At 29.9% G+C, this 13,886-nt stretch overlaps 1 protein-coding gene across 1 annotated transcript; it reads left to right on the top strand.

Moving 5' to 3' along the window:
- Nucleotides 1-9,304: 9,304 nt before the first annotated feature.
- Nucleotides 9,305-12,142, top strand: PIG-A (phosphatidylinositol glycan anchor biosynthesis class A). Its single transcript, XM_088231201.1, has 3 exons — nucleotides 9,305-9,393; nucleotides 9,605-9,691; nucleotides 10,665-12,142. Exon 3 carries the CDS (start codon nucleotides 10,674-10,676, stop codon nucleotides 11,991-11,993), a length of 1,320 nt encoding a protein of 439 aa, XP_088087327.1. The 5' UTR covers nucleotides 9,305-9,393; nucleotides 9,605-9,691; nucleotides 10,665-10,673; the 3' UTR covers nucleotides 11,994-12,142.
- The last annotated feature ends 1,744 nt before the right edge of the window (nucleotides 12,143-13,886 follow it).

Genomic DNA, 13,886 nt, shown 5'->3' with positions numbered 1-13,886 from the left:
CGACAGTGTACTAGACGGCCGCGCCCCCCTTGTTCTCCCCCTGCAGATGTAAGCAACCATTTGTTTTTTTAATATTTTATTTTGATAAATTTTATTCGTTCTAAAAAAATATTTTAATATGCCAATATGTCTTCTTGCTCATACTGATCATCGTGGTTTCGGATGTGACAGGGTTTAAAGAACATCCCTGTATATTTATATATATATATATATATATATATATATATATATATGTTTTATGTTTATATGGTAGAATTGGCTCTGCACTATGTAGCAATTTTACTGGAATAAAAAAATCAAATAAAAGAAAGCCTATCATTTTGGAAAAAACCGCACCTAAACCGGTCTAGTAGTTATTTAGTCTACTGAGGACACACATAGAACATTGCCTTTTATTATATATATATATATTAAAAAAAAGATTTTGTAATAATATAATAATACCTACGGTCTTTATATATAAATATTCAAGTAATTATTCTAGTCATATTTCTAGACCTTGTGCATCTTAAAATTCGAAATTTGAAAGCAAGTCGTTAGTCGTTACTGTTCTAATAACACCAAAAACTGAAGGTGTTTCCACAACGGAGAAGCAAATTAAACTGAAACAGTGTCATAACCGCACCGCACCTTTAAGACACTTTAAAAGATCGGAAAAACATCACTATTTTAAATAAACTGTGAGCCTACACCATTTAAAAATAACTGCGTTTCAAAGAAACCTGTTAAAAAATATTACTAGGGTGTTAATTTGTACGTTTTCGACCTATTCGTCCCAACTACATACAATATTATCGGAATTTACAAACAGTAATGAGGAACTTAAGCGCACAATTTCTTTAAAACGCCGACTAATTTTGAAATGATTTATCATTGAATGATACAACTTTATATCTACTCTATCAGAACTTGGATAAATTGTCTCAATTTTAGAGTTAATCTTATACCCGTATGCAGAGACAAACCTTAAGGTGAGGAAAGTACATTCTATTGTCTTCACCTTCGGGTTATTCTCTGCATTTGAAATTAGAATGTACTTTCCATACCTTAAGTTTTGTCTCTGCATGCGGGTATTAGAGCCGAACTAATCCATATCATTTAAGTTTTTTTTTTTTACATTTAATTTTTTTTTTGCACCACAACAGGCCAGGAGGCCTAATTACAGTGGTGAATTACATCACAGAGCACCCAGGCTTGAGAGAAATCACATTTTAATTTTTGTGTTCTCACCGGGAATCGAACCCGGAACCTTCCGTGCGTGAGTCAAGCGTCTTGACCACTACACCACGGAGGCCACCACTGAACCAAGTTGTCACTGAAGGCCTGATGGGATAACTGTTAAAAAAGTTACGTCACCTAATTTCCCACCTGAGCTCGATGAGAGCATAGTTTTCTTTTACACTTATTTCATGAATGCAAAATGCTTCCCTAAGCGAGGGCATCCCTGTGATGAAACATTATTCTTAATTATAATAAAATATTTTTTTATTTTTTTATTGTTTGTTCCTGTTCATTTTTGGTATGAATATAAAATAAAAAACCTGATTTCACCCGAGAAAAATAAAATTGAGCAAAAATTTTCCATAACCAATAAAATTACAAGGCTTTTTTCCTCGACATTGGATGTGGATTCTTTTTATAAATGTCATTTTTTATAATTAATTACCTAATTTCCTACCATCAAACCTTAAATCTGCACTCTACTCAACAAATAAAATAGGAACATTGTTAAAAAATCACACAGATAAAGTCCCTAAATATAATAAATCTGGCATATACCAATTAAATTATAATAATTGCGATTCAATCTACATTGGAAAAACTAAAAGAAACTTTGCCATTAGAGTAAAAGAAGCAAAATAAACGCTTGCCTAAATCACAATATTTTTTCTGAATTCTCAAACCATCTAATAGAAAATAATCATAATTTTAATAAAGACACTAGAGTAAAAGTTCTTTATGTTAAAAATAAAATATTAAAATGAGACAATTTGGAAAACTTAGAAATTGAAAAAGCGATTCAGAATAAGAAAAAAAAAACAAATAAACAATATTTCCTTTAGTCCACTCCTGTTTAGTTTTAAAGATCGTTTCCATCTCACTGCACACCTCCCACCTTTACAAGAACAACATGATGAAAAGACTTAACTTATATGCTCCATATGTTTAGATTAATATTTGGTAAACCCAGTTAAAATAAAATATGATAAGATTCATTACTAAATTATACCTTGTTAAAGAAGCTTGTGTAGCTTTGAAACTGGTCGGTAGGAAAAATAAAAAATAAGTGGTTAAAAATAAAGTTGTTTTGTATTTATTTTATTATAACAAATAACCACAAAGTTAGAGCTTCAAATATAAATAAGGAATTGAATAAATGAATTAAATAACACATTAAAGTAATTTAAGCCTAGTAAGTATTTGGCAAACTTCATAAATTGAAGAAAAAGTTAAATTACTGTAAAATGGATAAATATATATTTACAAAATAGTTCACGAAAAACAAAATAAAAACAGATAGGTAAATACAAGTAAAGGACATATGCATACATTATATCTTAATTATTCATTTAATAAAATTGTATGTTTTTTTATTATATTTCTCTACACATAAAAATGTCTGCCTTAAAACAGGTTGTACCTAGTAAGGCAGACTACACATAATCCTGAGATAAATGTAGATAAAAGAATAGCCTTTTTTATATGTTTTTTTTTCTCAGAACAAGAAAACTCATACTAAGGAAGTCACCTGCTCATTTTTTAAAAAGGAAGTATTTGCATTTTTATGATTCGCCTAAATATTTAATTTTAGGACAATTTTTTTAGCTGTAAATAACCGTATTAGAAAATAGAAAATAGGTTATAGTAGAGCAGGGTTCGAACCTCGGACCTCCTGACCACGACACTATCTACAGGACCAAAACCCGTCTTATTTAATGTGGAATTATTTATAAATTTACATAAGTACAAATATAATGTAGTACTCCAAATCAAATCACATAGCATTTAAAAATCAATATTATATCAGAACTGAATTGGCATTATTATAATTTGAAGAAAGTAACAAAAATTAGATAGAAATGACGAATGTGAATATTTCAAACATGTTAAAGAAATAAATATTAAGTACTTATAATGACCAGATACTTACATTAGTAAAATCTATCAACTGAGTTATAAGCGTGCCATCAGGCCGCTGAAACTCCAGTGTTACCGTATCATCACTAGTGTTCGACCATATTGTCTCTTGCACAACATCGCCACCCTGAAAGAAGAATGAGTCAAAAATTTCATACAACAAAGCATTCTAATAATCTTGCCATTATTAGTTCAAAACAGAAACAGGCTTTACATTGTATCTAAATATAAATAAGACATTAGACCGAGGATTCAGCTTTATGTATAGAAGAAGTAAATTTAAGAATCAGATAAGTTTAGCTGAGAGTCAGAGCTTTTGTGTTGGTCGTGATCCTCGGTGATAAGGGAACGACATGAGAAGTGAATATGGTTTGTCTTATCCACTATCCTTCACAAATATTTCAAATAAATTACATCTACATATGTTATCCTTTGACATTCTTTAAGAATTCTTAATATTCTATCAATAACATTCTTTATGCATATTCCTTAAATTCCAATTCAGAACATCAAATCTGTTTTTTTCTTTTTTAATTAAATATTTGAGTTCTTATGATTTACCCAAATATTTCATTTTGAGGGTCATCGAGTTGTAAATAACTCACTATTAGAAAATAAAAATCAAGTTGTGGTAGAGTGGGATTCGAACCACAGACCTTTGAGCCGTGAGTCCGAGACACTAGCCACGGGACCACAATCCGCTTTACAATTACTAAAAGTAGATTTGAATACTGTTATTTCTGGGTCAATTATAGATCAATTTCATTCAGTACTTAATAAAAAAGGCTTTTAGAATTTTCACATGGTGTGTGTAAGTAATTATTGTATTAAATAATATAAAAAATTTTAAAAGAGGAATTGAATTTGAAATATTTTCAGAATAATATATATTTAAACAGAGATAGAGAACATCTAGTGCGCCTACAAACATTTGGACAAACTCAAAATATTGTTTATAATATTTAAAATGAGAACAACATTTACAAAAAAACAGATTTTACAAAAAAATGATAACGTATCCCTAAGTCTATGGGGGCAAGAACCCTGTGTTGAATTGAGATACAACAAAATGGAAAGTGGAACCATGCATATTATCAAAGAATACCAAAAATAAAAATTATTACAAAAACATAAATTTTAATGAGCATCTGAATAACAAGTTTTTATTCATTTATAATAAGTTTACGAGTAAAATAAACATATTATACACCTATTTATTGCATTGCAGTGTCTTAGTTTTTGATTAGACTTATTATTAAAGGTACACATTTTTTTTTAAACCCTCTAGGCATACATATGCTGCTACTAAATTGTTATTGTTCATTGTGGATTATATTTTGAGAGACATAACCTTCGATGGGTTTTTCTATACTTATATTTATATAAGAAATTGTTAAAACCAAATCAATGTTTGTAAACACATATATACTTGGATGAGTTTATTTTTCAATAAAATCGATGTAATATGAGCAGAATGTATAAAAAAACACAAAAAAAAACAATTTTATAGTCAGAAATAATCTAATTAATTTAAGAAAATTAATTATACTGTGGCTAATATTAATTTTATAAAATTCATATAGAATTAACGTAAGCTTTCAATTTAAAAGTGAGTTGATACAATTATCAATTCGTTAATCATATTAACCCTTACGCTGCTACGCAGTTTTTCAAGAATCTAATCAGAAATCCTATTATTTATACATTTCAAAAATATTTTATCGAATACGTTGTTTTCCAAACACACTACTGTTTTATCAATTAATAGCAATTCCAAGAAAAATCTTCCATTTCATAAATATCTAGTTCAAACCCAATGGAGTGAGCAAGATAGAAAATTCGTGCCGCAAATAGACAATTTTCGTACAGCGGTTGTAAACCCTTTCTAAATTGAAAATTAAAACAAACAAAACTGATCTCGTACTGCAATCTCAAGGCGCAGAAACGAAATAATTATGATAGTTTTTTTGTTGATTGCGGGGCAAAGTGCTCCGTTATATATTATCAAACCTACCACTTCCATAAATGCATGCTAAACAAAAATTGAGTAAAATATATCTTGAAATTTGTTGCAACAGAGAGGGAAAACATTTTTGCCAAGAGAATATGGAAGTCTAGGCATTTACAGGACTTATGATCTGTCATTGGCTGGTTCAAATGACCACTTTACACACTGCGAAATATTCACTATTCTGGGTATGTTTACACATCCACATTCATGGTTATTTTTACATTACCTCAACTCTTCCATCTGTTGACTTTTGCAAACTAAAAGAGCTGAAACCTTTATTGATGTCGGTGAGTTTCATCTGGATAAGTTATTTTAAATAATTAAAAATACTTTAAATTAAAAATACTTTAAATTTTTATGCAAGTTATTTTAATCAACAATATTTTGAGTATGTCCAAATGTTTGTAGGGAGTTATTTAGATAAACTTAAAGGTAACCGGTAAATGTACTAAGTGATATTATTTCTTGGTAGTTGTCATTATATAATTTTAATTAAAAAAAATAATGTTTTTGTACAACTGTCTCACAAATTGATATCTCTTCTAAGAAAAATATTCCGTTTCACTAATAGCTAGTTCACGCATAATGGATTGAGCGAGATAGACAACAGTTGCCGAAATTACAAACAGCTGAGGTAAATTACATATTTTTTACATTTATATATATTTTTAATCTTACTTTGTTACTTTAACTAACAATTTAACTCTGCAAAGCGTGTTTTTTATTATGAATAAATTTACAAAATATATCATTCAAAATGATAACGGATAGTAAAAGTGATAAAGAAACAATAGTATCTCGCCGAGAAACTCAGAGGCTTAGCAGCTGAACCTATTCCAAAGTGAATTAGACAATAATGATATCTTTTTAAGTGATAGTGATAACAATTTATAATATGACTCTTACGAAGAGCACGAAATCGAAGAAGCTTTTTCTGAAGTATTTTTGGATCAATATCGAGCTGATATACCTCATTTACGTTTTCTTTGTAGAACAGTTTGTAGAATAGAGTTTGTATAGTAATAATTACGTTTTGTTAGTAGAGTAATAATTACTACCTAATGAACAGCTAAAATATTTTGATTTCCCATTACTGTGGGTACCCATTATAATAAATTAACAAATGATTTTTTTAATATTCAAACGTCCTAATTGACAGTCATTAGGTTCCATGGTGAATTATTTTTATGTTTAATGGCTCTTTACTTATTTGTTTATATTCTTAATTATGGGGTTTTCCGGTGATATAGGGACCTCACTAGATAAGAGTTATTATATTAAAGGTAAAGTATTCAATTAGTTATTCATTACGGAAGTACATCAATATTTTCGTAATCACTGAATCGGGTTTAATAGCGGGGAAAACACCGAATATAATTATTTTCCTCAGATGTCATATAAGTGATAAAAAATCTTACTATTAACATTGATTTATTTTTTATTTCACTGGTTCTGGAATGTAAAAAAGTTCACTGTTTCAGGTCCCGACTAGCTAGAAGTTTCCTGTGTTTAGTCGTTTCTCTTTTCTTAAAAGCACTGTGAATTTAAACATCATAAGTAAATTTATAATGAGGATGTTTAGTGGTTTAAAAAAATAAAATGGTTAATAGACGAAGCTTTTTTTTCAATTTTTATGTATCGTATTATCAGCGCTACGATCTTTTAAAGTTTTGTATTTCTGACATTAATCCGCGTGTGACGTCGCAAGGTCTCTTCCCCTTCTTCTCGGTTAGTTCTGTTGATTGGTTTATTGACGATTAGCAAACCGGAAATCTTAAACAACCCTCTTATCATTGGTTGATTCATATGAACAAGTGACGTCTTTCAAAGTTGTTCGTTTTCATTAAAATATTTTAAATTATTTTTTATTCATTTTCAAGAAACTTTGCTGTACAATTTAATACTTAAATTTTTACTGCGCGTAAGAAAATATTTTTTGTATTAAATTTTCCGTAGGCCTGAAATAGGTACGAAACTAAATAATAAGCCGTCGAATAAGTAATTTTTATGTTTTGAAAATGTTTTATACCACTGACAGTTAAGTGCAACAAGCAGTTCCCGAATTCATTTACCCTTTTGGGGATTATGACGTCAGCATCAGTCTAGTTAGAACTTTATGATAGGGATTAACAACAACGATATATCGTTGTTTAGCAGTATAAGGGTTAAGTAAATATTCATTTAATTATGATTCGAAATTAAAAATAAATCAATGCATGCCGCAAATAAATTTTAGTGTTTGAAGAACAAAAATAACCCGAAACAGTTTTTTTACGATATTTTAGATAATCTTTAAATAATTGAATTTTTATGGAAAATATTAATAAAATCATAATTTGAGTATTTGTAAAACAATAACATTAGGTTATTGTTGACACAAACTTGACTGTCAAATATACATAACTGTTTTTGTTTTCACTTCAACAAACGGGAAATAATTACTTTTATTTTAATAATAAATTATTTTGAAATAAACATACTTAATTGTTTATAACGAATTAAATATCACAATAAAAACATTTTGATACTTCAGAATTATATACTTTTTTCTCACCTGATTTTTAACATTTATCAAAAGTTGTGTATTTACAATATCTATCACAAATATTAAAAGCACCGTTATCAAATTCATTAATTGTCCACTAAAACACACCGCGTACATTTTCACTTCAAGCACGTAAACTCATACTTCGCTATAAACACATATCAGGCGGCCATATTCCCAGCTGACAAACTGACAAGTGACAGAAGCGGAGGTTATGTTAATGTTGCCATGCTGGATTTTATCTTCATCTTTTAAAGCACATGACAGCGTTTAACGTAGACTTATGATAATTTAAACTGGGGTTAGTAGTGAGTTTTAAACAATGTTTTAAAATATAATTTACTATCTTTTACCCACGGCTTCGCTCTCACGGTATGAAGGAAAAGTTAGTTTATTAATAAATGTTGTTGTTAAGCAATAAGAATTTTCCCAATGGAATGATTTTTTTTTTAATTTCCCGACCTCCAACTACAGCAATTAAAAAAACGAAAATCTTTTAATCCATTAAGACAAAATATCGGTCATTTTCCATCAATTCGGGATGAAAAGTAGCTTTTGACACTTTACAGTTTTCCTGCTATCCCGAAGAAAAAAAAATGAATATTGCCCTGCCATGAAGTTAAAAAAACACAAACAGATAAACCCACTTTCACATTTATAATATTTGAATAGATTCCTTTTATTTTTTTAAAAATAGAATTTTGTTTCACATGTTTTTCCATGATTTCCTTTTATAATATCTATTTTAAAGTATTGTGTCAACATTTTGTTTTACCTTTGGAAAATAATACTTTACTTGACCTAAAAAAAAAAAAAATTACTATGAACAAAACGTTTTATAAAAACGCGATAGCATCTATATGCTCAATGTAATAAAAAAATTTAAATACCTGCTATAACTTTACTAAATTTAAGGCTGTGACAAAACACTACTTACTTAAATAAAGTACTTTCATGTTCTGCTGTTTGGTAATTATTAAGTACTGCAGTGCCTTAGTCGTCAAAAAATTCATTAAAGTTTAATGAAATTTAAATATGGAAAATCATGAAAATGTCAGAGGATAGAAATAAGGTGTGCAAGTGAGATCGAAATATGATTTCGATAAATATACAAAAGATCGATATACGATTATGATAATGTAACAATGATTAAATTCAAAGATAATGCAAATCTGATGAATACAGTTATCATAACCTTTCCATGTGATAGTTTGGTCGAATGTCGTATAAAACACATAATGGAGAATTGTTAAATATATTTATACTGTAGATTTAGTTTTTTTTTTTCATATTTATAGGTGGAACAACATTTCAATTTGTACGTAAATTGCTGTAACTGGTAAAAATTCTTAATGAAATTGGTTCAAAGTAAATTTTTTTTTTTTTTAGTACAGTGATATATAAATCAATCATTTCCTTCGAACAGATACATCGTAACTTAAGTCTTACATATTTTATTCCTTAAATTGTTTTCGTAAAATATGTGAAGTAAATATTTGAAACTATGTGGTAATACTTTTTTTATTAGTCATAAGTACTTACCTTCAGTGGTCGTTATTTTATTTTGTTTTGTATCAATAAATTGTGGGTAGGTACCCATTTTTATATTTATGGTAACACAGTTCACTATCTGTCATCGGTCGCTATCATGAATCATGAAATTTTGAATCATAAAAAAACGAATTTGCTGGGATCACAGGTAATACATTATTGATTAATTGTATTACATTCATACCGATCAGAATTTATCTTGTCATAGCTTATTATGAAAGTTTGTAACTTGTTTCGCTATTGTGATACACATATTTATATCTGCTTGATGAGCACTACAGATTCTAACTTGATTTGAATTATACTAAAATTCCTTGAATAATACTGTTTTATTTTCACTGTGTATTTTTCCTTTTAAGATCGGTCTAAATATCCTAGAGATGCGCTTGGACGAATAGCCAGGGTTGCTTGATGTTGCTATAAAATTTAAGTTATTCACGTGCCAGGTATGTATTTAAAAACAACATATTATTTGCTGACATATTTCTGCTTATTTACATTTGCTTCTTAAAAAAGTCGTTTTTGTCGTTTTTTAAAAAAAATAAATTCAAACTATCCTCGAGTGCATGGAAAAAAACATGTGAATCATGTTGGAATATTCTTCCATCGTTGTTTTATTCCTTCATCATTTTATTATGCAAAGGAAAAAAGCATCAGAAAGCTGCACAAATACTTCTTACATCTTTAATTATTTTTTGTTTGTTTGGTGTTTCATTCCCATTAGTAAACAGTATTTGTTTAGTGTTGAAATTTAATTTTTTGATGCCACTTATGAAATGTTTATATTTACCGCACAAAACACTTTGAAAAAAATCATATTTGATTATTGTGATCTAACCGGGAATCAAACCCGGAACCCCTGTGCATGAGACAGGCATCTTAGTCATTAATCATTACACTGCGGGAACCACCATTATAACTAAGGCGCCATAGTGCAGTTCATTAAATGGCCAACTGTGAAACTGCCATTGCGGATTCGATTTCCGCCAGTTGCAAGAAAAATATCAGAGAAAGATTTTTTCTTAATTGGTCTGCGTTTTGTGGTATATTTTGAATAACTGTTTTCCATATCCTCTCTTCACACCTGCTGAAAAGCCTCTAAAATAAAGGCTCACCGAGTTATTCTTTTTTCTTTTTATGTACATGTATGTTTTTTTATTACCGCTATATGAATTAATTGAATACTATTCAGGAAAATAAATCCATATTGTTTTTTGTTACATCTGACTATATATAAACATGAAACTTATTTTGTTTATCATTAATTCGTGTTTACGAGAAATCTAATTATCTGTAGTGTAAAAGAAGAAACACACAAGAAATGGTTGAAATGTTTATCTTACTTTCTTTATATTATTCTCTCCGTGTTTATCCATGGTTGTTAATTTTTACTAATGATTGCATATATTTTTTTTCCAGATTCACAAAATGCCTAAAGTTATTTGTATGGCTTCAGATTTTTTTTACCCTAATATGGGCGGTGTTGAGGAACATATTTTCAATCTGTCACAATGCCTTATACGTCAGAACTATAAAGTTATTGTTGTCACACATTCTTATGGAAATCGGGTTGGCATTCGGTACATGACTGAAGGCCTTAAGGTGTACTATCTTCCTATCAAGGTTTTTTATAATCAATGTATTTTACCTACGATGGTTTGTAATATAGCGTTAATCAGGAACATTCTTATTAGAGAAAGAGTTGATATAATTCACGGTCACTCCGCTTTTAGTGCACTTTGCCACGAGGTCTCTTTAGTTGGTAAATTGATGGGTCTTAAAACAGTTTTTACAGACCATAGTTTATTTGGTTTTGCTGACACATCCGCTGTTCTGACTAATAAATTTTTAGAATTGGCTTTAGCTGACAATAATCATTGTATATGTGTTTCCCATACTGGTAAAGAGAATACTGTTTTACGAGCTAAAGTACCATGTGATAGAGTTTCAGTTATCCCTAATGCTGTCGATGCCAATGTGTTTACTCCCGATCCATCGAAACGGAATCCCAATAAGATCACCATAGTTATTGTATCTCGGTTAGTTTACCGTAAGGGCGTGGATTTGATGGCAGCAGTGATGGCTGAAATGTGTCCCCGTTTTCCTAAACTGAATTTTATTGTCGGAGGCGATGGTCCAAAAATGTGGCTTTTACAACAGGTTCGAGAAAGAAAGGGTCTTCAAGACCAAATTACCCTACTCGGGGGCTTAGAGCATTCTCAAGTAAGAAATATACTCAACAAAGGAAATATTTTTCTTAACACATCCCTTACCGAGGCATACTGTATGGCAATCGTTGAGGCTGCTGCTTGTGGTCTTCAAGTAGTTTCCACAAAAGTAGGTGGTATTCCTGAAGTACTACCTGAAAAACTGATTTACCTCACGGAGCCAAACGTTGATAGTCTTGTCAGAGGACTCGAACTAGCAATATCTGATTTTGAAAATGGTAAAAATTTGTGTCCCTATGAATGTAATACTCTTGTAAGAGGAATGTATAGTTGGTTCAACATTACTCAAAGAACTGAAGTAGTTTATCGTCAGATTTCTAATGAACCAGTTAAAACATTAGGAGAATCATTAATGAGTTATACCCCATGTGGTGTGTGGCCATATCTTCTAGTCGTAAGTTTAGTTTATTTAATAATACAGTTTATGGAATGGTATGTTCCTAGAAATTGTATAGATATTGCCAAAGACTGGAGAGATATTTCTTCTACAAGCGAAAGACGATCAAAAAAAGTATCTTAATATTAATTAGTTGAAATGTATATTATGTCAAGTTTGATAGTTAAGCATTCTATAAATATGTATGTTTTTTGGAGTAATTTTTCTTGGCCTGTTACAAAATTGGGCCCAATGTCAAATTAAATAAAAATGTAGTTATTGTTGCTGTTCAAGTTGTTGCTCAAGGTTGGATTTATTTTCCGCCCGATCCCATGACTTCTTTGACATAACTGAGTCTTATAGTTTATGTCGTGTGTATAATTTTCATTCAAATAATATTTTTTTTTAAATTTTTATATTAATAAAACCTACAATAATTAGACTTGTTTGAATATAAATATAATACCTGTATATCATGTTAAAATAGTATACTTTATTATTAACCTATTAGGCGATTTAGATCCAGAAACCATGACTTAAATTTAATACTTATCTTAAACATTAAAAATGATTTACTTATAGATAAAACTGTCTTATATTCTCTACACAATGATGTCAACAAATAGTTATAAAAAGGAAATCGTATTATTATTTACATTAGGTTTTATTTTCATGTGCTCATGTGTTACATTGAATTAAAATTCTCGTTTCACAAAATAGTAAAAATTAGATTTATACGCCACTAGATTAGATTTTTTAAGCGCTCCTATGTGAGTAGTTGGTCATTTCCAAGTTTTAATGCAAGGGAATGTGTGTAATTAGTTTTAAAATAAATTACGGGGTGTGTACACAAGTCTCCGCCAGAGGATACTTACCTTACTACTCATGTTAGTTTTGTTCCCGGTTTCATGTTAAACTTATCAGTATTCGTCTATACTCGGAGATTTTCCATGGCATGAACATATCCTTCAACCGAGCAAGAAGAAAGGAATAAAAATGAGATGGAGCTGAACGAGCATCACGCGGAAGCTGACTTTGCATATTTATTTAAAAAAACACAATAAAGAGTATAGCTTGCAAGATCCATCTTGCAAAACGGTGAAATTTCACATGCATCAATGTTTGGCCATTCCAGTCATTGAAAGTTCCCTTGCATTTTATAAAACAGCTATGTATGATTCTTACAATTCATGATCGTGGTAAAAGCCAGATATTTTGTTACATATGGCAGGAGACTCTCACTAAAAGAGAAACAAAGGATATTGCTGCACGCATGTTCAAATACCTTACAAAGATCAATGATAGTATCAAGCATGTTGTCTTGTATTCTGATACTTGTGTAGGTCAGAACAAGAATAGCCAATTATGGCACTTTAATATTCTTCTAGCTTAGAAATTATTTATCTTAAATTTTTAGTCACATATGGAGAGCGATATTGACAACAGCTTAATTAAGAAGAAGAAAAAAATATTTAGTTGAACTATCGAATATCCTCACAATTGGACTAAATCAATTTGTGATTTGTGAGTGCCGTTAAGAGAAATCCACCTAAGCTTACGGAAATAACATACAAATATTTTTTCAACTTATCAGATTTTTTAAAAGAGCCATGGCAACTTGGAAATATAAATACAGATAGAAAAAACTTTGTTTGGATAGATGTGAAGAGGCTGTGGTTTAACACAAATGAATCCAGGATTATTGAGTTTTGAGCAACTCTAGATAAGACAACTGCTCTTAAAAAAACCTATTTAGGTCAAGGAAAGATTCGGGATTAGGCAGTCAAGCAAACATACACAAGATCAGTACCGATCACCAAGAAAAAGAAGATTTGATGGGTCTACTTATCATACATTTCCCTATATTACAGGGAATTCTATAAAACATTTGAAACAGTATGAGATATTTTACCTAATTACTGTTGAAGAACCTCATAGTGAAGATTAGTATTATATAATGGGGAATGTATGGAAGGTAGTACATATATATACAATCTTCTTAACATTTAAAAGAGTCACAGAGATTTGATATGCCCT

This window comes from Micrasema longulum, unplaced genomic scaffold, assembly GCF_059751315.1.
Source record: "Micrasema longulum isolate JH-2025_06_02 unplaced genomic scaffold, ASM5975131v1 h1tg000860l, whole genome shotgun sequence".
Classification (NCBI taxonomy): Eukaryota; Metazoa; Arthropoda; class Insecta; order Trichoptera; family Brachycentridae; genus Micrasema; species Micrasema longulum.
The sequence above is the reverse complement of the archived record's forward strand: the minus strand, read 5'-3'. Positions and strand labels throughout refer to the sequence as shown.

What these genes read in the sequence shown, in the direction of transcription:
- PIG-A (XM_088231201.1), top strand. Translation starts at nt 10,674, where the DNA reads ATGCCTAAAGTTATTTGTATGGCTTCAGATTTTTTTTACCCTAATATG.